Source organism: Scatophagus argus, chromosome 22 (assembly GCF_020382885.2).
Source record: "Scatophagus argus isolate fScaArg1 chromosome 22, fScaArg1.pri, whole genome shotgun sequence".
Classification (NCBI taxonomy): domain Eukaryota; kingdom Metazoa; phylum Chordata; class Actinopteri; family Scatophagidae; genus Scatophagus; species Scatophagus argus.
In genome coordinates this window covers 5,010,177-5,033,499 of record NC_058514.1, presented here as the reverse complement: position 1 = coordinate 5,033,499, position 23,323 = coordinate 5,010,177, and the positions used below count along the sequence as shown (strand labels likewise).

Below are 23,323 nucleotides of genomic sequence, written 5' to 3'. Positions count from 1 at the left end.
GCTAGTAAACATACTGTGGATGTGAACAATGTAGAATTTTAGATATTTTAAAAACACCAGCGCTGCAAATGTTATACGAGGAAGGAAATACATTCAATACCTTTTGTTGGACCTAAAGACACACTGAAAGTAAACAAAACTTTTGTGTGTTCTCCTGAAAACTCCACAGAGTACTTTTAAGACTGTATTTTCTTAAAATAACAACAAAGTTTGAGTTATTTTATGAAATGGAAAATGATGTGAGAAGGTATGAGAGAAACTTGTGGAACTGAAGTTAAGCCCACAGAGTAAACAGCAGCGTGACTCTCAGACTTCTTTTTGCATGATTTGGTTTAAATAATTACACTAATTTAGTGAAGTATTTCTAAATCACATCACATCAATGGACATAAGCATTGCACAGCTTATTAGAGCAAATCAATGGCAATGACACAATTTTTAAATGAACGTCAAGTTTCTGGTTTTCCTTTTCTGAAAGCGTAACTTTTGACTGACACGTGTCTCCTGCAGCCTGGGGAAACTTGGGGAACGTACTGAAGAACCAGGGCAAGATTGCAGAGGCGGAGAAGGCGTACAGAAACGCTCTGCACCACCGGGGGAACATGGCAGACATGCTGTATAACCTGTGAGTGTTAAAGATGCCAGTCCTCCCCCCTTCCCTCCCTCCCTCCCTCCCTCCCTTCCTCCCCTCCTCCTCCTCCTCCTCCTCATCCTGTCTGCGAAGCCTTGACACGAACCAGCTCTGATTCCACCCATCCATCACTTGAGATCGCAGCGGCAGAACAAGAAAGGTAGAATGACAGAGAGAGTGACAGACGGGAAGAATTTAAAGAAACTAAAGCAAAAAATAGATCTATTAGAGGAGAAAACGAAAGCAAGTAAGACAAGCGAGACACAGAGCTAAATATGATGCAAGAGTGTAACAAAGAAGAAATAAGTCGGTGTGTCCCCAGCGGCTCCTTGTACCTTCTGCCACTGATTTGATTAGTCGTGGTTTGTAGGACCTGTGGGAGATCATTTCCAATCCTGCAACGCAAAGTGTCAGAGGTGCCAAATCCTCACAGCAGAGCCACCACAGCTCTCACTCTCATGCTGACAGTGTTTTTCTCCCCTCTTCTCTGCTTCCTTCTCAGCTTCCAATGTGAGGAAGCTGGAGGTTAAACGTTTTCTTTACCTGCACAGATTAATTTTTTTTCTCTGTCGTCCTTTAGAGGCTTGCTGCTGCAGGAGAATGAGCGTTTCTCTGAAGCGTTGCATTATTACAGACTGGCCATTGGAAGCCGGCCAACACTGGCATGTAAGTAAAGGAGAGCGTCATTTTGTAGCCGACACATGATGACCAGAGTGGTCGTGATCAGGAGAAGCGTTATCGTTACAGTGATTTAGATGTTCTCATTTTGGCTGAGTCTTTGTTTGGATAAATTAGAGTCCAACTTTAATCTTGAATTGGATTGAATATGAGAGCCATATTCAGGCCACTTCAGCTCCACGGTGAAATGACGAGATTCATTCTCACACTTGAGTGCTCGCTCATGTGATGAGGGTCCTTCTCACTTACTTCTTACTTACTTTTCTTGAGGTAATTTTATCTGCCTTTGACCTCTGTCCTCTCTCCTTTTGACTTTATATATTACTGCTTGTCCTTCGTCCCCAATGAGCTTTGTAGATTCTCCGCATCTCCTCCACTCTTAAATACTGAATGAGTACGTTTTTCACAGTTTTTGATCTTGTTGGTTAGTGTGTCATATGCATGTCAAATTTGTGAATTAATCAGTATTTAAGTTTCTCGTCTGATCATAAATGAAAAGAAGCTTAGTGTAGTCATTGAATGTGTCAGTGACGGCAGGTCCTGTTGTGCTGTTGAATTCATTTTCTCTCCTCTTCGCAGCAGCCTACCTGAACACAGGAATCGTCCTGATGAACCAGGGCAACCTGGAAGAGGCCAAACGCACCTTTCTGACTTGTGCCGACATCCCAGATGAGAACCTGAAGGACCCCCACGCCCACAAGAGCTCCGTCACCAGCTGTCTGTACAACCTGGGCAAACTGCTCCATGAACAGGGCCAGCAGGAGGTCAGTTTGTGCTAAAAGAACCAAAGGAGTATCTTAGGAGCTGAACTGAACAATCAGACTAGGACCACAATGCTTGTTTTACTGCTTTTCAAAGCAACTTTACAATCATTCATGATTTAAACACTTAGCACTTTTCCTTAATGCAGCACTAAAAGCTCAACCGTTTAGAGCTGAACAGGAAACTGCAGTTACTTAATCCTGTTTTCCATCATCAACTACACGGCCTGCATTCTGCTGATCCAGAACAAAAACTGGTCTTGCTCAGTTTAATTTTCCTCCCTCCCGCCACCCCCCCACCCCACAGGAGGCCCTGACTGTTTATAAGGAAGCAGTACAAAAGATGCCGCGACAGTTTGCACCACACAGCCTTTTCAACATGATGGGTAAGTCACTGATTGACCCTGAGTCTTGGACTGAGATTCAGAAACTGAAATTGCAGGATTATAAAGTCTCTACTTTGGCAACACTTGCTTTGAAATATTAATAAGTGTGCTGACGCATGGGATTAAATGTGCATGAAGAGGCTTCATAATTGTTTTAGGACATGAGTTAAACTGTGCATTCGCCTGGCGATGAATTTTACACGTTGTCAGTTGTCCATTTTAGCTGAGCTTTGAGTGGAGTACAACAAGCTGACATTAACTGATTGGCCATAAAAAAACAGCTTTCAGAGGACTTGAACCACCTGTTTGATTCCAGCAGTGTAGCGCATAAGCATGTGTACAGACCCTGTGTCATCTTGCAGCAGACAGCTAATCCGCGAAATAAAACACATCCATCTCTTTGTTAATGTAACACTAATTACATTATTGGAAGCTCATCCTGACAGCATAGTTTAGATTGCAGGGAGATGTCTGCAAAAATTCCTTCCTTGGATAAGCTAAATGAGAACAGGGAGTGTGTTTTGTCAGGTGGAGGGAGGAGTTGTTTTAGTGTCATGTCCTCCAGGGGCTTCTTTGTTAAAACTGATGTCATTTTACTCCAGGGGCCAACAACATGTTCTCCAATCAAACAAAAATCTCATAGTTTTAAACAATGGTGTTTCTTTGAGAGAGTTTTCATGTGCAGGATCTATGGAAGCCATCTGGAATGGAACAATTTGTTGGAGAAGCAGTGTTAAGACTGACGTTTTAGCTCAGGAGTTGCAAATATTAAAAATCAGACGTGCAAGCATGAATAAATCAGACCTGCAAGCAGCAGGTGCACTGGGCAGCAAACACCAGGTTGACCAGGAAGATTAGAGCACTACAGACTGTGATTTAAACAGGTGGTTCAACTCTGCACGCTGTCACGATCTACTCGAGCCTAAAACCACGACGGCTGTTGACTCTGTGTCCCTGCCAAAACTTTTCACAGTAAATCAGTTTTAAATTGATAAAATTGCAGCATAGGCAGAAGAAACTGTTCTGTCAGGACCTGGAGTTCCAATAATAAAAGTAATACAGAATAAAACAGCCATATTTCATTTTAATCAGTCAAAATTAAATCATGTTTTAGATGGAAATGTGTTCGTTTCGTATTTGTTGATACTGTGCTTGAAATATACAGCAGATATGAAATGCATATGCTAAAAAGGCAAATGTTTTGTGTAAGAGGGTTGATACTTTAAATGTTTTTCAGTCACTATTTTTTATAAAATAAACTAACCTTCGCTGCTGATCTGTGTTCTGTCTTAGGAGAGGCTTACATGCGGCTGAACAGGCTGGAGGAAGCGGGTCACTGGTACAGAGAGTCCCTCAGGACCAAGCCTGACCACATCCCTGCCCACCTCACATATGGCAAACTCCTGTCCATCATTGTGAGTCCTTCCACTGGCGCGCGCACACACACACACACACACACACAGGAAGAACCTCAACACGAGCCAAAGCTTTATCTTACTAACGATCGCAGTGGTACCATCAGTGGTAACTACCTGGCACAGTGTAATTAAACGGGACCTGAAGTGGCCGAGTCCAGCGATGAATAATGCATATCGAGTGATTTACGGGACGTTGGACTGAGGTGAACCCACGCTATCGATTCCCCTGCAGAGCCTTAAGAAGTGTGACAATTGTTATGAGGTGTGAGCTTCTGACTCTGCGAGGTGCATCCTAAACACACTCCCCTGATTAGACGTCAACAAGAGGAGCTGAGACGCATTCATGAATATGGCGTTTGACCTCAAGCAGCGCTCGCTGGATGAAAAGAGGATCACGCAGTGTGAAAGATGGAATTAAGACAGAAATGTTATGACAAAAACCTTTCGGTGACCTTGGACTGACCCTGATCCAGGACCGGTGCCAAATAGCTTAAAAAAAAAAACAGCAGTATAGTAGCTGCATAAATTCATGTCTGATGCCTGAAGGTTACAGACGAGGGGAGTCTGGTGTTGATGAAAGCCATCCTTCTGTGACTGGATGAGTTCCAGATTATCTGTGTGATTTCGGTCCCTCGCTGTGAGAGTCATGTGAGAGTTGGAAGACGTCAAGGGCACACAAGTTTGCCCAACTTTTGTTTTTTTTTTTTCTTCTTCCAGGAACTCCACACTTCCTGTCCTCCCACCACGTAAACCAACACACACTTATGCGACAACAGATGTGTTCACAGCTGAGTCAAGTTTAGAGGCTGGGGTCAAGCTGTGTGTGTTCTCTGTAACCCCTCTAGAGATGCTTGACCTCCTCACTTCCACAGCCTTGGGTGCTGATAGAAGACACAACCAACCTGCAGTGCTTGACGCACTTGCAGCTGCAACCCTCACAGGCTTTAAACCTCAGTTCTGATCATTTCCCCTTTTTGTCGAAAGATTTGCAGATATACACAATACACACGCACAAACACACACCTAAAGCACAGGTTCAGATTAGAGTCGCCCACTGTGGCTGGACATCTGCTGTGCTCCCTCAGGCTCAGGGCAGCAGATCCATGCAGGCCCCCCTCCGCCACTACAGAGCTTTAGGAACAGGAGATTGGATGGACCCTGGACAATAGGTCAGTAGACAGGCTTATAATGCAATTACTCTCCTTCCTTATTGAATCACTCCATCAGCTACATTTTTGGCCGTCCTGCCGGAGTCAATCGACAACGCAGACATGGCGAGGAAAGGTCAAACTGAAGTCTTGTACTGTGGTTCACCCCAACATGTGCGGCAGAGTCGTTTTTCCCCTGAAAGCTGATGTATAGCACCATCTCACCCTTCTCTTAAAACCAAGTCTGCACAATTATAAGGCTGGAGCCTGATAATCTTGCACCCACCAGCGTTCCTCAGCGAATAACAAGTGCAACTCCTGAAGCCACTAATCTGCCTCATTCTTCCCAAGGTCAAAGTGCCGTCAAACAAGCCAAGTGTAACTTTAGAGGCCGGCTGTGGTCAGAGATCTCTTGCTGGAGTCAGAAGGGTGTGGTGCGCATTAGAGAAAGTCGCGGTCAGTCAGCGCCGAGCTGATTTATGACTTTAAATCGTGCATTTAGATGCCTTCAGCACTGATGCCAGCCACTTCCTCTCAGAGTGGAGGATCATTCGATAAAGCAGCAACAGATTGCATGCGGTAAAAAGATATTCAGTTATTCAGACTGGAGAAGTGCACAGCAATAAATCAGTTTTTTAAGAAAGCACACCACAAAATTATCGTTTGATAGTTGTTTAAAACTGTACATTTTTTTCCTGACCTGAAACTTTCATAAATCTGCATGATTCTCTCCAACCTTACTGGACTGAACCGCCCCACTTGCAGGTCTGATGGATGACTGTGGAGAAGGTTTAATTGAATGTAAAGAGCTAAGAGCCAAAGAAAATGTGAAATAAGCCATTCAGGCCCGATATTTGCTCCTTCATTTCGAGCGATTGCGGGCATGGGGAAGGAGCTAATGAAGCAAACCTAATACACCCGGTCTTCTCATTTCTTGTTGCATGGCAAGTCCGTTGGCAATATGGAAGCAATCAGTGCTGAAGCCTGAAACAAAAAGAGGTGGAGAAATCGAGCCTCAAACACACAGCAGAAATATCTTTCTCACACTGGCTGCATGCACACACACACTTAAGATTTCTCTTACACACCATGGGATACTGTGTTCTTTATGAGCATTGGTTTCCTGCTGAGACGTAGCAGCAGAGTTACATGCTTCAGCTCATGCATGTTAGAGCTCTAAAACAACAGCAAAATACAAGAGAAGTTTGTGTCATTCGTGTCCAGCTGTACAGCATGGATGTTATATATTTAGCATGTGTATATACATTCTTTCTCATATATTATCACTTTAAACCAATAAATAATATGGTAGTGATGTCACTCAGCTTCAAAAATGTCCCTCAATTTATACATTACACTCCATGATTTTAGTCTGATTTCTGCTCATATTATTTCACAATCACATTTCATTTTGCCCATAATAGAGTGTAATTCTATTTTGGAGACTCTCCATGTTTGAATGGGTTCTTTTTTGGCTTTATTTTTTTTCTTTTTTTATTGCCTGGAACAGTACCTAATGTAGGAGATAGTTAAAATGAGATTTGAGTGAGGCACAAAATGAAATGACTCCATGGTCCTTGTAGTGCACGGCTCAAGCACGCATGCAACCCTGCGTTAAAACTTCTCAGTCAAATTGTGTTTCATGATATTGCAAAAAAAAAATAATAATAATAATCAATCATTAAAAAAAAGCTATTAATATTTGCTTTACTCCTACTATTAGGGGCAGAAGACAGAAGCGGAGAAGTACTATCTGAGAGCTATTCAGCTAGACCCGACCAAAGGAAACTGCTACATGCACTATGGTAAGAAGAGATATCAAAGGTTTCAGTGCTGGGAGTGTTGGAGGTTTTGCAGATGGTGCACACACACACACACACACACACACACACACACACACACACACACAGAGGCACGTATCCTTTGTTTCTCTGAGTGAAGAGACAGGATCAGAATACACTGTTTACCATTCGTAACAGAGAGTAAAACACAATACCATGTTACGCCTGTGCTGCTGTTAATGCAGTATTTCATATCAGCTCGGAGGAACAGTCTCCGTGTCGCTATCTTTAGGATATTCATAGGAAATTAAATCTGGCCTGTCTCGCTGAAAGTGCTGTTGTGCTTAGTCCCTTTCCTCTCCCTTATCTCCCTCCACTCCTCCTGGTGTGTTCTCTGCTCTTCATATCTCGGGGTTCGAGTTTAGTTTGGTCCCTGGCGAGGGGTGCGTTGCTGTCTTTGGACCCAGCCGTTTCCCCTCACGCTCTTTGCTCCGTCTCAGCCTATCGGGCTGTTTGCTTTTTTCCTTTTTTTTCCCCCTCAATGTTATCTTGTAGCTTCTTGCTATAGGTGATGTTTATTTGGGCTTGGCCCTTCCTTTATCACAAATCTGGCCCTCCTGGTTTCACTGGATGAGCTCCAGGTGTGTGTAAGGACTGATGATATCTGGCCACATTATAGCACAACGCCACACCAAGACACGCATATTGGAGAATACAAGGAAGTGAGTAAACAGCGGACGATAGCATAGACAACCTCCCCAACTTCCTGCCATTGTTCACAGTGACACATTTTAATGCAAACTGTCCCTCATGTCCCCGCCACTGTAATGTCCAATAGCTGCTTGTTGGAAGCTGCACTCAGGCAGATTCGGTTAGCTTTGAGCAGCACCTCGGCGGAGCCTCCCCACATTCCCCTCTTCCTAACATCTGTGGCCGTTGATTTATAGCCTCCGCGGCAGGCACTTGTGGGTGCCGCACCAGGTGTCCAGACTCGCACAGGAAAAAGCCCATCTCGTGCGTGTTCTCCGTCGTCGCCAAACACAACAACAATCCTTTCGCCGTCCCACTTTTCTCTCACTGTCTCTGCCTCCTGCTTGCATTTCCTGTGGTGCTCTCTTTCACTGCCTCCATTCATCTTCCTTGGTTTTCCCATCGATCTCTATCTGTTTCTGTCAGAGCTTCGCTACAAGCTTCCTGTGTCTTTTTATTTTTTTTCCTCCCCCCAATACGTCCTCCTTCAGTTTGCCGACAGCAGGTTGCAGAAGCATAAACCAAATACAAGACAGAAAGAACTAATAAATAAAGTCAAACTCTCAGTTTGCAAGCAAACAAAAGAAAGAGTCTTCAGTTGGGATGCGAGACGTATTTTTTTAACCGATACCCATAACCGATCATAACCTGCTCCTAACTGCCAAAATGATGATTGAAATTCAGTGCAGTCAAAAGTCAGGGAATTGCCAAAGTCATGACAGTTCATTTCATCATCAGGGAAACATGAATATCCTTATAAAGCACCAAATAAATAAAAGATTGCCACATTTTGTGTGTATGTAGATAAGTGAAAACTGACTTGCTGGTGGATCACCAGATTTCATAGTAATCCATCACATAGTCACTGAGATATTTCACCAAAAACCAACAATGTCAGCTTGTTGGCCTTAGCGGAAAAAGGTCAACGAATCCCGAAGGTCACTGAGACTCGTCCTCTGGGGGGAGTTGGAGGGGGCGGGGGCCAGAGTCAGTCAGGCCAGAGTGATGACCTGACTGACTCTGACTGACCTATCAGCCAACTACAGAACTTCTACAACCCCTCTTGAAGTAAGTGCACTTCATCTGTCCTTCCCCTCCCCTGCAGGTCAGTTCCTGCTGGAGCAGTCCCGTCTGAGCGAGGCGGCGGAGATGGCGGAGAGAGCGGCGGAGCTGGACAGCTCGGAGTTTGATGTGGTCTTCAGTGCCGCTCACATGCTCAGGTTGGCTTCACTGCTGGCGTACGACAACAAGAGGCACCAAGTGCAGAAAACTGAATGAGCGTACAGATCTCTAGAAATGTTTTTAAAATACTGCATTTGCTGCTGCGCTGCTTCACTGCCTGTGGTTTTGTTTGGTGCTGCTGCCATTTTATAACCATATTTGAAATATAAATTATACGAATGTTATAGAATAGTAAATGTCCTCTCTATGGAAAAAGCTGCCGTAAAAAGCTATTATGTTTATTAATGTTTTACAAACAGCAGCGCAGTTTCAGTCCATCACAGCGAAGTTTCAGTCCAGGGCTTGTAAAGAAGCAATTGGAGAATTTTCCCCTTCAGAGTTTGGCAAGCGTGTGCACAGACGGCGTTATAAGTCTTAAAACGTGTCAAAAGGGACTGCAAAAGTCCTCTACTTCCAGCCACTCAAGGAAATACTGCAGCGATGTGCCCCCATTCCTTTTTTTTTGCTCTACATATCTGGAAAAGTCATCACTGCTCTCCAGCATCCATCTAAATACAACACCACAGAGGGTTTGTAAAAAGTTGAAAGGGTTTGGCAGAGTTTCGCTTTCGGTAAATCTAAATGACAGATCACTCTGCAGTGTTGTGGTCTAACTGGTTATTTTCTGTGACATAAATCCAGTCTGATTAGGATTTAATGATTGCCACACACACACACACACACACACACACACACACACCTGTCATTAGCTGGATGTAAAACTCAAGCTGCTCCGCGGATGCTAAAAAGTGAGCTCTGAATCTTCTCTTCTTTATGCACAAATAATGACTGACCATAACCAGGATAATAATAATAACCCGATAATTCAGTTTGATTGAAGGTCTTGCATATATTAGATCTACATTTCATTGCCGCAAACCACTCTTCAAATAATGGTAGTCTGGTATGTGACCTTGACAGTAGAGCAGTTTTTACATGTTTAAACTCCAAACTATGTCTCTTTGAAAATGGAAACCGATGCTCCTCTTCCTCAACCCAAACTTACTTTCCTTAAAGCCTGAACTTCCTGAGTCTTTATCTGTCTCCTTTAACGACTCTCCAGCACTTGACCAAACAAAACAAAGCACCAAGGTTACAAGATGATCACTGTGATAGTCGCTTATGAACTCCAGTGACCCCTGATAAAGTGTTGCATGTATTCTCAAGGCGTATTTTTTTTTTTTTTAATCGAGTCACAGTCTTATAAATATTAATTGGCCTGTCAGGAAAGAATGGTTTCCTTGATTTTATTAACTTTGGCACAGCGAAGTTCGGCTCATGAACTCTTTGGATAAGACTGGATGTATGGAGCACATTAACTGTTGCTATTTTATAAAGCCAGCAGTAACATGGCAAGCATATATATTTGAAGCATTAATATTCAGAGACAACTGAATGAACAAATGAGTCAGTTTTGAATTTAAACAATTAGCCAATCAGAATTTACTTCACTTACTGCAGTGAAAAGACAAAGTTCAAAGCATTCACAGGGAATTTGGATCCTGTGGAAAGGAGACCCAGGAAGAAAGAGGTGTCAAGATGACAAACAGGAGCCGAAAGCAGAAAAACCACATTTCAGCTACACAGTTATATCTTATAGTTGGTTATCTTTGCTTTTTTTCCTTTGAAATTTGAATTGTAAACTATAAAATTTCTTCATGATATACAACATGAGACGAGGGTTTCTTGTAGACCTTATTCTCGTCTCGGGGGGGTGGGGAACTGCATGGTGTGATCTGTGGTCTACCTGCCTTTTTATTTCACGCAGTCGAATGTTTAAACAGGTGTTCATTAGAAACATTAAAAACACAGATTTTTAGTTTCAGTCTTTGATATTGAAATCTTCCCGAGCTGATCTTCTGTTGCCGATGTTTAAGTGTGACCTGACATTATGATCGCTGCATTTAAATGTGTTTAGAGAGCAGAGGTGGTTAACGATGAACAGCGTGCAGTTTAACAATCCCGCCTTTTCACACGAGACATGATGATGAGTGAGAAGTGTTATCACCCGTGAAGAGGCAACCGGCTTTGAATGAATACACAGTTCTGTGTGATTAATGATGTCAGTAAGGTTAACATAACCCCAACATGGAACGAATCCGACTTTTCCGATGAAAATTACAAGAGAAATCAACGCTGAGGCAATTTCCAGCAATTTAAACAATTAATGAAGGGATGACTCCAATTACGCTAATTCATATGATTAGCTGAGTACAGTTTTAATCAGTAGCTTGTGTTATATATCAATAATATAAACTGTTATGTCACATTTTTACCTCTCCTTTCTCTGTGTGCTCTCCAGACAGGCCAGTCTGAACGAGGCAGCAGAGAGGCAGTACGAGCATGCAGCCAGCCTCAGACCAGATGTGAGTACCTGCACTGGTGGGCCTGTTAGCACTTATCATGGACACACACACAAACACACACACACACGCCTGTTCTGTAAATTCAATTTACAACACACCGTGTGTTGCCCATCATTCTGACATTATGTTACGAGACTGTTGTTCCTGGCAAACAGCAATACAGACGAATAGAAAATGGAAACTGTGTTCTGTTCACGGCTGAAAAGAGCATGTGCAAACACGAAAATCCCAAAGAGAGAAGATCATTGGTTGTTACTGCGGCCTTCTTACTGAATTCACACATTTCTCCTCAGGGTGATCGTCGCAGTGCAGCTAAAACGCGTCTTGTCAGTGTCAGCGCGTGCATTTGAGGAGGTTCAGGGCTGTTATATCCCGTTTCTGTCGAGTATGAATCAGTCACTTCAAAGGAAAAGGGTGCGCGGACCGGACTGCATGAGGGAACCCCGGAGTGTTTAGACCAGACCTCGAAGGAACTTCCTGCAGTCATTTGTCACGTTAGTCTGCTCAGTGACTTGTGTTAAGTTGAGTCGGGAGAGCAGGAGGAGGGTTAGACTTTCATCTTTATGCCCTTCACTGGAGTAACGGTCATATTGTCACAGCCCTTTTAGCAGAGTCTAACCCTAACCCTCACCTTCATTACCAGCAGGTCCTTTTAATTCTCTGAACTGTGTTGCGTTACCCCACCCAACTCAGTCTGACCATTCAGGCCACAGTGTGTAGGATTAAATGGTCCAAATCTGCAGACTGCAGCCACGTGTACTTTAGTATTTTCATCTGTTTCGTCATACGTTTAGCTGACTGCTTCAACAAAGTACTCCTTCTTGCACTACTTTACAAAGTACTTCTAGCTAACTTGTTTCACTCGGTGGAAACACATGTTGTGTCAGGGTCTTCTTTTGTAGATTTTTTTCAAATTAGCTGAACAATTTTCCATTGTAGCCTCTGGCAACTGCAGATCAACCCCACAGGGAACGAGGGCTGGCTGGGAATCACTCCTTTATGCCATCTGCCTCTTTTAAGATAAGGTCTGCCTGTCTGTTTATATCTTTTTTTAAGCCCAAAAAGTCAAATATAACCGCAGTCCATTTTAATTTGGGAAACCGTGCATTTATGTTTTATTCTGTAAAAAAAAAAAAATAACAGTTATCTCAAAGGCACATTCATTGTAATTCAGTCTGGAGGCCTTCATGTGCACATTCAGACATGCTTGAGGGCTTTTCTTGTCATTTGTCTGAAGTAAAGCACTTCTTGTCTCTGACATTTTGCCTGCACACGTCTGCTTAGTGAATGACAGCCTCTCTCAAATATCAGCCTAATCCAGTAGCTCACAGGTCATGGAAGATTCAGCGCTGGCTCTTCGCGCTAAGAAAGACAATGATTGTGTGCCCAAGAGACATTTGCAAAGTGGAGTGTTTTCATTTTGCGCACACGGACTGAACTGCTGTATTTACACTGTAATCCACACACTAAGTGTCAAAAAATATTTCCCAGTACAACAAACATTTGTTTGATTAATTATTATCCAGAACAAGGTATTTTTATGTCTTAAAGCATCTCTGCAGGGGCTCTTTAAAGGATTATCACTGTAGCTCACGGGGACGGATCATAAAAGCTAGAGAGCAAAAGTAGATCTTAAAAATACTGTATATCCAACTTGCTGAAGATTCCATCCTTTTCCTAATTTCAGAAATAATTGTTTCAACACAAAGAAATGCAAAAGGAAGTCATTTCTCTCTGGCTGCGTTTCTGTGCACAGAACACATGAAGCTGGAGCTCACGTTCCAATGATTTAGCCCAGTTTGAGCACTGAATATCACCCAGTTGTTTAGAATGACGGAGGGACCCTCATTTATCTGGCTTAGCGTGTCTCTAGCTGCTCACAGTGTTCCTCAGTGGTACAAAAAGCAGAACAGGAGGTTTGGAGCACTTTGAGATGCGACTGCTTAATACATTCATTTGTTGCGCTAAGTGAGAAAAACAAACCAACTGGAAAAAAAGGGGGTGGCAGCACTGCAGTTGCTAATTAATTCATTTTCAAGCATCTTCCAGGCCAGCACTTGAAACATTCCAGCTCCATAAGCATTCATTTGATGCATTAGGTGAGAAAAACAGGCTCCCACTCCCAACGCTGGTCTTTTAACGCTGCTTGAGAAGTGGAATGTAAACAAGTCGGCGCTGAGGAGAGACAAACATTTGTGTCAGGGAAGAGAAAATCTGAAAACTAATTGCCAAGTTACTAGCAATAAGTCATGCGGGGAGACTGGGAACAAGGCCAGGTCGCGGGGGTGTGAGGATGCCGACCACTTTTATGGTGAGATTTGAGTGTGTTTGTTAGTTATGGCTTGCTGAGAGTCATGTATATGACCTGGACTGTGTGGATATCCTCGACTGGTATACGATTCAGGTCCAGATGGTTTTCCTCCAAAAGATAGTACTTTAATTAAACTGGACTGCAGCAACACACCTCCCACTTGTAGCCACCCATTTTATCACTGTGACACTGTTAAAGGACACGCTTTTGTCTTTGGCCATGCTTGCTACAGTGCTGTGAGATTGCATTAGGGCCAATTTAAATGCATATTTGATTTTCTTAGCCTTAAGCAAATTTGTCCAGCGCCCTCGCCTTAATCCACTTCCATTAAAAAAAAAAAGACCCTGCAAGCTTCTTGTAATTTGTGTTTGGTATCACATATTAAAAACAGCCCTGAGAAAGGCAAAGTTTAAAATACCTTGTTCAAATAAGTGAATCCAAGGTTACTACAAGTTCAGTAATCCTGTAAGTCAACAGGCAATGTGCACCACTTTCTACTGTTTTGACCGTTTTCTCACTGTGTCTTTGCCTTCTTCTAGTACCCGGCTGCTCTGATGAACCTCGGCGCCATCCTCCACCTAAATGGGAAACTCCCCGAAGCGGAGGCCAACTACCTGCGTGCACTAGAGCTCAAACCTGACGATGTTATTACTCAGTCCAACCTGCGCAAGCTGTGGAACATCATGGAGAGGCAAGGACTCAGGACTAGGCATGGGCTCGGGATGCCGAAGAATGACGCGTGAAGTCACTGCACTGTTCCCTTAACGACGACCCAGTGTCCTCCAGAGACCCAAGCGGGACAGGATATGGACGAGCTGGAGGCCAAAGGCTCACTTTATGAGACAGGAAGTCAGACTCTTCAGAGCTGTGGCCTGTGAGGCTGGTGGAAGACGGCATGAGGGCTTGGCATGTCTGGGATGAAGGGCGTTCGGCCCAATAAACGCGTCACCAACAGTGCTGCGTGGTGGCTCGAACGACCAACACTAATGTCACCTTTTATTATTACATCTTATTAAAAGTGATGCTCATTTGCTAAGTGATGCACTGAAGTCAAAAGGCAAATAAGTGCGAATTCCAGGAGAAGAAATCTTGTGCGCAAAGGTCACAAAAATCAGCTTACTATTGTTATTTTGCTGTTATTATTACCTTGGGCATGTTTTAAAGCACTTAATTTGAATAAGGATGTAGCAAAAGTAAATAAATAATTTCAGCCATATGGACTTTAAGTTGTCAGCACTGTCACGAGCATACCAGCACCAAGACGTCATCAGGTTCCACCCTCTAAGACAGTGCTGTATGGTTAAACTGCTCCAACAAATTTAAAACAGGTTAAGTAATCCAACAACGTTAATAATTTACGATAATATTCTGTTGTTTGACTGTTTGCACCTCTCGTGACTGTAAAGATGACAGCAGATCATGGGAAGACTCCTCAGCGGTGCCAAAGCTTGTACCGAGTCTTTACGCCTCTCGTGCCAAGCAAGAACTCTTGTCACTTACATGTCGTGTTCCTCGTGTCAAGTGAAGATGTTTCACCTCATGCGATCAAACTTAATTTATTAATACAAGTTATTTCTTTTTGTGTGTGTGTGTGAAAAAGCAAACACTGTGCCGTCACAGTCTGATTTCTACATGTCGATAGGCTACACGTGGGCAACACGACAGCTACATTAAACTGTTTCTTTATACTTTTCGTCTCTCTGCTCAGGGCCATCAGCTCATGTTTCCTGTTTGTGACACAGAGAGAGCTCATTAAAGTGATGTTAGATGGGTTTTTATGGGATTTTTTTTCATGATTGTGATGTTTGGGTAAATTATAGAAAATGTGTAGCTGAAAATGTGTTGTGTTTTGTAAAGAAAAGAAGTGAACCTTTTTCCATAATAAAAAAAAAAACAACAACATGATTTTTGCTCTCAGCAGCGTGATGTCTTCCACTCAGTCAGCTCACATGTATTTTTATGTGAACAGGATTATGCAAAGAGTTGATATTTGGCTTTCGATCCCTCCACCTGCTGCTCACAGTGACAAAAGTCAAAGTATGCAACAAACAAGGAGGAAATGTGCCACAGCTCGAGTCCATAATACTCAAAACCCACATATAAAGTTACTTTTGTCACTGCAAAAATCTAGCACGAAAACATCACAAGCCACAAGTCAAAACGTCCCAGAGAAAATACGGCAGATTCAGCCTCGACAATCGGTTTGATGTGTCAGAGCAGGAAAATCACAGGTGTAACAGTGAAGATGGATTTGTAAATGTGCTTTTCCTGCCATGACAAGTCAAAATCTCTCCTGTACGCAAATGACCATAAAGAATTATTGTTACAGCACGCCAGGAAATATGTCACGTTTTACTCGTGCTATGAACAGTTAATAAAGCCAGTTGCTTAAGTTTGACAAAATTTGTCATTCACACCAACAAATGTTTGTAAGTACATAATATATGCATTGTAACAGAGTATTTCTACACTGTAGTATTGAAGAAGTAGAAGATTGGAGTACTTTTTCCACTACTGATTGGACCACAGAGAGGCAAAAGGGCAACATATTGCAACAATTCAAATTCACGTTAATAAGCAATTTTCATAAAACCAAGAAGAACTGTGAAATATCAAGCTGATAAAAGCTAAGCATGTTTTTGTTTTTGGATGACCAAAAAATGAGAAGAAACTGCCTTCCTTCCACTAGTTTGCAGACTTTGTTCCATTTAACTGACTGTGCCAGATATATTTTTGAGTGTTTGAAATGTTCATTGATTCAAAGAGGAAGTAATTGCCCTCCTGCGCCGTCGCCTCGCCGTGGTTGCACCACACTCGGTCTCTCACGCGCTGACGGCCTTCTGAGAGGAGCCACTAATTAGATTTTTCACAACATGTTGATCTCATCTGCACGAGCAGACATCAAAGAGGTTCTAATCACATGCCACATCCAGGCTGTGAATATTTAAGAAGATATCAAACTTGACTCGCTTATCGACCGGAAAGAACTCACGGCCCCAGTTTTCACACATTTCAAACTATGCCACAGAAGTCAAACTGTGAGGACAGATTGTGTTTTGTAATAATAACAACAGCAACACTGAATAAAGAGCGTGTTCCCTATGCATAGAAATAGCCTTATTTGGAACCACTTTTCTCACTCTGGCACCACATCTCCACTCTGTAGTTTCCAGGTCACACTAGCTTGACGCCCAAAGAGGAAGCTCTTCGATAACCTCTTAACCTCTGCTCCAGGAACTCACGTAAATCAGTTAAGTCAAGTATATCTTCCTATCTAATTACCCCTGAGTAACATCCTGTCCTTTCCTTCAGTCTGTGTCTTCGTCAGGGAGAAGTTGTTCATACATGACGGTTACATGCGTGTTCAGGGCTCACACATCCAGCAGCCTCTTGACAGCAGGAGTCACACCTGAGCCAACATAAAGCAGAAAAACTACACAATGGGGAATGAAGATCTCGTGCCTACTACAGACGACATGATTAATGGGGTGGGACAGAAAACATGTAATTCTACTGCACAAATCTGTATTCATTTTTATGGACTCTGTACTCTTTAGTTGCTCTTTAGTTGCTGATTGGAAACTGCATACTTTAAGTGCTTAACACACTGTAACCCATGACGGCCTGTGCCAAGAGCTCGTCTGCTATTTCTCAATTTTCGCATGTGACAACAGCGACCTCTTCTGACGATTTCCCTTAACTACAGCTGACTCAGTTTCCCCTCTTGTCCATCTGAAAAGCTGCTGCAAGAACCCCAGTGTGCCCAAATCCTATAAACAACGGAGAGGCAGACACACACATTCAAAATGGGAGACAGAATGGGGCTGTTGTTGCTGCATCACAGTGCACACGACCAACATCAACTGAAACCAGAGTTCAGCCACTTAAAGAAACAATTGGAACAACTGAGAGTGATGCACATCGATCATGGACGACGATGGAAGCAAATAAAGTGAAGTGCAGTGGTGCAGGCCGGGTTGACAAATCCACAGCCGGTGTGCGCCACAAACCAGTACTGTTTCCTCCACCAAGCCACCATAAAACATCACTTACCTGCAAGCAAGCCGCAGAGCCGAGGAGCAGGTGAGCTACAGTGGGCGGGGCATTAGTTTAAATAGCCCACCTTGAAACACACGGTGCGTTTATGCTTCAGCCATAGGAGGAAGTGTCATGTGTGAATGTAGCACAACACCTGGAACTGTTTGCAGGTTGAACCAGCATGCAGGTTTCACAAAGTTAACATTTTGAAACCCTAAAATTAGGCATCTTCTACAGTCATATAAGAAAATGATGTCTCTACGGGGATGGGGACTATTTGACGGATTTAACTTGTGTAGCTACAGAAGAGGCCTAATAACTGTGTTGATCCCACTTTTCCTCAGGAAGCTCACCTTAGTTACCCCTTAGCTTTTGACATTTGTCGCTTCTCTCGTGTTTTATTAATGTGTAGAAATTTCACACAGTCGCACAAATAAAAACACGGAAATGACAACAGAATAAATGCTGGAGGAGGGAAAACCTGTCAAGAGAGTATTCATCACCATTAAATAAATAATATAAAATATTATTTCCTCCTTGTGTGGAAATTTTGACTGTCTGTTGACTCCTACTATGACTTGGTGTGTTGGTATTGCAGATCCGCATGTGTGGTCCCCAGAATATGATTGGATTAACCTCTGGAGGCTCCGCCCATCACACGTTCTTGCATCCAGCTGACGGCCCTGATTGGAGCAGTACCCAGTGTAACCCTCCAATCCCGAGGAGGCACCTACGCACCAAACCCGGTTCACAGCTGCAGTGTTAACGATGTGTTTTGGTTCTGTGTGTGTGTGTCAGAGTGAAGAAAAATCGCTGCAACGGTTCAATGTGTACGAGCCGAAAAAATAATTTAATAATTTGCCACCTGGGGAAGAATTGGCAAAGTAATTCGAAAATTTAAAAAATGGAAAAAGTACTATAAATTTCTAAAAAAAATAAAATCGAATGGAGTTTAAGATCGCAGTTAGTGTAATGTATCTCTTCCTTTGACCACAGGGCAGCGCTGTTTCCACTTTAATTAGATTATCATTTAAGATAAGATAAAATTCCCTTTATTGCCCCACAATGGGGAAATTCACAAAAGCGCTGCATCGTAGCTGCCGAAACCCGGGATCGAACCAGGGACCTTTAGATCTTCAGTCTAACGCTCTCCCAACTGAGCTATTTCGGCTCACACAAGTATGAGACTCGGCAGGCGAAGTAAACCAGAGGATGTGAAAGGTTTAATGCAACTCTTAAACAATTCTGTCTACACAGGTAGCCAATTTTAACAATTAATTTATTTCTTGCTTCATTCATACAGGAAGTTTCTCCATTTACACTTCCAGCTTTGGTCTTCATGTGACATTCAAGTTTTCTTTAATTCCGCTATACAGACAAACCTTTAGCCGGACAGTAAAGGCATCCTTCTTTAGTCAGTTACTAAAACTTGCGTAGAAAAATGGACAAATTTACACAATACACACAAGATTTCTTTGGCACAATTACACTTTAAAAAATGCAAATGTAACAAGTACGTTACTATATGAAATACAAATAAGCAAAAATATATAAAATCAACCATTTATTCTCAAAAGATAATCATTTCTACTAAAAAAAAGTGCAAGTGCTGAAAAACATCTAAAAATGTATTTCATTATAATGCTTCATGAAATAACACTCAAAACACTTGATCATTCATTAGTGGTACAAAAATAATATTTTCTCAGAGCCCAGCTTGTCAGTAAGACTTTGACATCACATATTGAATGATAAATTGTTGGTTAATATTATTCCAATTCATACAAATATACTAAAAAGGTCTCAGTTGTTCAGCATGTAAACAGAAACGGTGCCCTGAGTCTTATTTTGGTCCTCATCCTATATTTAAAACCCCTGAAAAAATCTTCTCACTAAGAGTTCGGATTTCTACGCTGACAGTTATGTACAGTTGAGGTGTGATAACGGTGGGATCCTAAAGCTCTCCACTTCAAGTCAAACCACAGGACATGCTTTAAGTGGGTTAGCAGCTCTTGACAGGTGTGTCACGGCTGCAGGGGGCGCCGCTGAGTTCTAAAATCACTTCACTTCACTTCACTGGTCGTCGTCCTTGTCGTCACAGTCAAAAGCTTCCTCCTGCAGATGAGATTAAAATATCAGGATCAATTTGGAAAGGCTTATCAAACTTTTAAACGTCTAAAAGCGTGTGTTAGTTTCACGTACATATCCACCCTGCTGCTGTGCCCAGGATGAATAATGATCCTGCAGGTATCTGGCTCCATGGTAAAGCATTCGGCTCATGGGCAGCGTGTCCACTGCAGACAGACGACTGGTGACCTGCCGGGGGAACAGAGACACGTTGAGCTATGATTCATTTAAACCGGGACTACACGGTGCACTACTTTCAAAGCCTCTTATTTTGCTGAGGCTTTTCCTCAAATTGCCCCCACCTCGCAGCACACAGCGATCTGGGTTTTGGGTGATGCTGTTGGTCCCAGCCTGTCGGGTTCGGAGATCAGGCCCATCTTCACAAGGAGGGCTTCCATTAGCTTCTTAAAGAAACCGTAGTTCGAGAAAATCTCTGCAGTGATATTAACCTTCTTCAGCTCCTGGTGGAGACAAACATTTTGTGTTTAGACAACCAGAGAAAAAGACTGAGGAGCTAACTCACCATTTCACACACTAACAGAAATGATTTTAAATGGACACCATGGTTAGGAAATGTCATTTTAAAAAATGTGAAATGCAGCCATCTTTGGGATTGATAAACCTGCAGTAACTGTCTCATATAAGCTGGACAAATGCTACGATAAAATCTGTGTGTGTTGTAAATATGATGTTGTATAAACGGACAAAGAGACAACTTTCCTAAAACACGATCCCAAAGTTTAGAGGAAAAGCTTCTTACCTCCTCGTTCAGTTTGTCTCCCGCCTCCCTCAGCAACAGGCCGATCACTTTCTCCACATCATCTGCACAACAGAGCACGATTATCAATAAACATACAAAATAAAAAGAAAACACAGTGGCCAACAGGTCTATAGACTGCAGGGAGAGTAGCTTTTTAAGACCAGAATGTACAATAAGCAGCTAACAGCTTAACACGTTCAGGCTGGCTGAAGACAAGACAGCGTGGAGATCAAGTACAATCAGTCAGTCGCATGACAGCTCAACAATGAGGATGCAGATCCACACGTCTTTTTTGTTTTTTTTCCTTTAGTCACATTTATCTTTTTATTCATGCATCCCGTGAGGAGGAAACCAACCTGGAGCCGAGTCTTCCTCGATTTCCGGCGGAATGAATGGGATTTCATCGGCAATTTCTGTCAGCAGACTTGCCACATGCTCCACCTCATCCTTCGTTTCTACTTCATCTGAATGAGAAAAAAAAAGTTAAGAGACGCATAAAGCAACGAGTCCAGGCTCGTATCGCCACATCATTGTGAAAAAAGTCACGTCTGACAAGTCTGAGTCACGACACTTGAACCTCTCATCCTGCAAATACAAATACTTGTTGGGCTGTGACTAATTACTGACTAATCTGCTGATTAACAGGTTAAAAAGGTGCATGACTGTTTTAAATATTCAGGTTTTATTTCTTACTAAAGCTGCAGTGATGAATTGAGTCAGCAACAATGACTTTCAAGTTTTTCTTTGTCCTACAGGACAGTAAAACTGAATATCTTTCGTCTTTCGGTCATGAACAAAACAAAATGCATATTTTTCGCTACATTCTGACATTTTCTAGACACATTCGTACGGGAAACATGAACGTATGGGCTTATCTCAACATTTACCATCTGTTAATTGGCCACATCTGTTGTCAACATCAGGTTCTCTTGCTGGAGTCTGGACGGGTTCTTCGTCTTTTGTCCGAGGTTTGATGCAGCTGAAAATTCTCAACAGACGTTTTCCTTTGTTTTTCTTCTTGACCTCCTTGGGCTTCTCCTCGTCTTTTTCATTCCCGGCTGGCGTCTGAGGTGATGAAGGTGTGCTACCGTTTGGCTCGGTCGGGGTGTCCTGTTTAGTAGACTCGGCGTCCCTGGTCGTTCGTCTCCTCTTGGCATAGGCCATGAGGATTCTGAACTCCATCGTGTCCGCCATGTTGTCCATGTCTGAGGTAGATTTAGGGTCACAGTTTGTGCTGTCCGTCCGATTGTTCTCCTTGGATAAGACATCATGAATTTCCACGATTCCGTTAGCCATGTTGGTTTACTGACGACTAAAAACAAGATCATAGTCATAGTGTTAAAATTAAAAAAGGTGCAAAAGGTAAAACCTAAAATCATGAATTTGTATCTAAATATGTCCCAGATACTGATTTGTTCCTGTCTTTCTTTGCTGGCAGCTGCTCCTATTATTTTCTTTTGCTACATTTATTGTTGTTTTTAATGTCATCTTCCTTCATGTCGACTCCTCCATAGCTTTTTGTAGAACAAAACAATCAGTCTGAAGAGGTTAAGCTCAGTATTGGCTTGTTTGTGTTGTCAGTTAAATCCATACTTCAGTATTTAAACTGCAAAAACTTCAGAGGTATTCAAAGCATTCAAACATTTGAGAAAATGAAACCAGTCTTTTTTTTTTGCTGCTGCTGATGAATTACTCAAACAGCAAAATATTTGCAAATTAATTTTCTGTTGATTAATTTATTTTCTACTACTTACTCAACTAACTATTACAAGAAAGCCTGGCGTGTTTGCTTGTTATTGGGTTATTTATGTTTTGAAGTTGTACAAGATGTAGTCTCCAAAGCTAAATAAATAGTAAGACAAACACCGCCCCCTGGTGGCGGTGAGTGAATGGGACAGTAAGGGATATGTCGTGGCATGCATCTTCAGCAATAAAAAACAACCCAGTGTACTCGTCAATCCGCTACAAAAAACAGTACGGGATTCAAGGATAAGTTAATTCTCTGTAACACGACACGTTCATTTAATAAAAGATAAACTTCACAGTTATTTAAACTCAGTTTTGCTGCGCTACAACGGCTTGCATTCCGACGGTTAAACAGCGAAGTTCATCAGACTGTTTATGACCACTACGACCTCTGTAACTAAGAGGAATAGCTTCATAAGTTGCCACCTGTTAGCTTTGTCGTCAGTAAACGACGACCTGGTTCCTAAAAAGCAAAAAGTAAAACAAAAACAAACAACAACAGACCTGTAAGTTTACTTTAGGTGTCATTTGCCTGGTTCTCTGTTTAAGCAAATAAGCATTTAACATTAGCCAGTTAAATTCAGCTTTTTGCCCACAATAAAGCTAATTACTCAACTGCCAAAACGGACTTTACACCATTTATCAGCAAGCACTTCACACATAATATTTAAAAACATAAAATACTTACGATTCAAACGATTAAGACGGCGGTGAAAGAAAGTATAACACTCAGGTAGGCAACTTTCCTCTCAGTCTGCCGCTTGACACTCCGAGTCTTCCGCCCGGCTCAGCCTTTTTACAAGCGTCTTCGTTACGTAACACGTACAGATGACGCTAGGACGCAAACTACGTGCTTTTCTTCAGATTTTTCACGTAAATCAAGCGGCCAAACTAAAAATCTGTGATACGCAGCGAGAGCAGAGTAATACTGACTATAGGGAGGGCGTCAACTTTAAAAAGTTTATTCACTATTAAGAACTCTCTCGACCCAAACACAGACTGGAAAGGCAAACGGATGGAAAACGAAAGTAATAGTGAAAAACAGTGACTCAGCAAAAAAATAAATAAATAAATAAATAAAAGGCGAAATAATATCTTTGGTCATGACAAGAGAGGAGGGGAACTGACATACTTGAGTAAGAAAGACAAAGTTTACATTCTCACTGAAAATGATTATCTACAACACCTTTATTGTCTGAAA

At 42.3% G+C, this 23,323-nt stretch overlaps 2 protein-coding genes and 1 non-coding gene across 3 annotated transcripts in view; 1 reads left to right on the top strand and 2 right to left on the bottom strand.

Annotated features, from left to right (window-relative positions):
• The window catches only part of tmtc2a (transmembrane O-mannosyltransferase targeting cadherins 2a), a 50,628-nt gene extending 35,272 nt beyond the window's left edge, over positions 1-15,356 (top strand). Inside the window, 10 exon segments of the mRNA XM_046378929.1 lie at positions 511-625; positions 1,212-1,297; positions 1,889-2,073; positions 2,378-2,456; positions 3,750-3,871; positions 6,746-6,827; positions 8,659-8,773; positions 11,077-11,140; positions 13,991-14,156; positions 14,159-15,356. Coding sequence (XP_046234885.1) covers positions 511-625; positions 1,212-1,297; positions 1,889-2,073; positions 2,378-2,456; positions 3,750-3,871; positions 6,746-6,827; positions 8,659-8,773; positions 11,077-11,140; positions 13,991-14,156; positions 14,159-14,187 — 1,043 coding nt within the window. The 3' untranslated portion in view covers positions 14,188-15,356.
• A 3,231-nt stretch (positions 15,357-18,587) lies between these two features.
• On the bottom strand, positions 18,588-18,660 carry trnaf-gaa. The gene has a single exon. It is a non-coding gene; the product is annotated as a tRNA-Phe (tRNA).
• Positions 18,661-18,750: 90 nt separating this feature from the next.
• Positions 18,751-22,968, bottom strand: LOC124053356 (apoptosis facilitator Bcl-2-like protein 14). The gene is made up of 7 exons (XM_046378433.1): positions 22,811-22,968; positions 21,264-21,688; positions 20,733-20,840; positions 20,377-20,438; positions 19,919-20,077; positions 19,692-19,805; positions 18,751-19,604 (listed from the first exon to the last, which is right to left on the bottom strand). Exons 2-7 carry the CDS (start codon positions 21,670-21,672, stop codon positions 19,563-19,565), a joined length of 894 nt encoding a protein of 297 aa, XP_046234389.1. The 5' UTR covers positions 21,673-21,688; positions 22,811-22,968; the 3' UTR covers positions 18,751-19,562.
• Positions 22,969-23,323: the final 355 nt, after the last annotated feature.

Coding starts and splice junctions, on each gene's coding strand:
- LOC124053356 (XM_046378433.1), bottom strand. CDS start 21,672: ATGGCTAACGGAATCGTGGAAATTCATGATGTCTTATCCAAGGAGAAC. Junction 19,806..19,918: donor AGATCGCTGTGTGCTGCGAG/GTGGGGGCAATT, acceptor TTCCCCCGGCAG/GTCACCAGTCGTCTGTCTGC. Junction 19,605..19,691: donor CACAGCAGCAGGGTGGATAT/GTACGTGAAACT, acceptor TCTCATCTGCAG/GAGGAAGCTTTTGACTGTGA.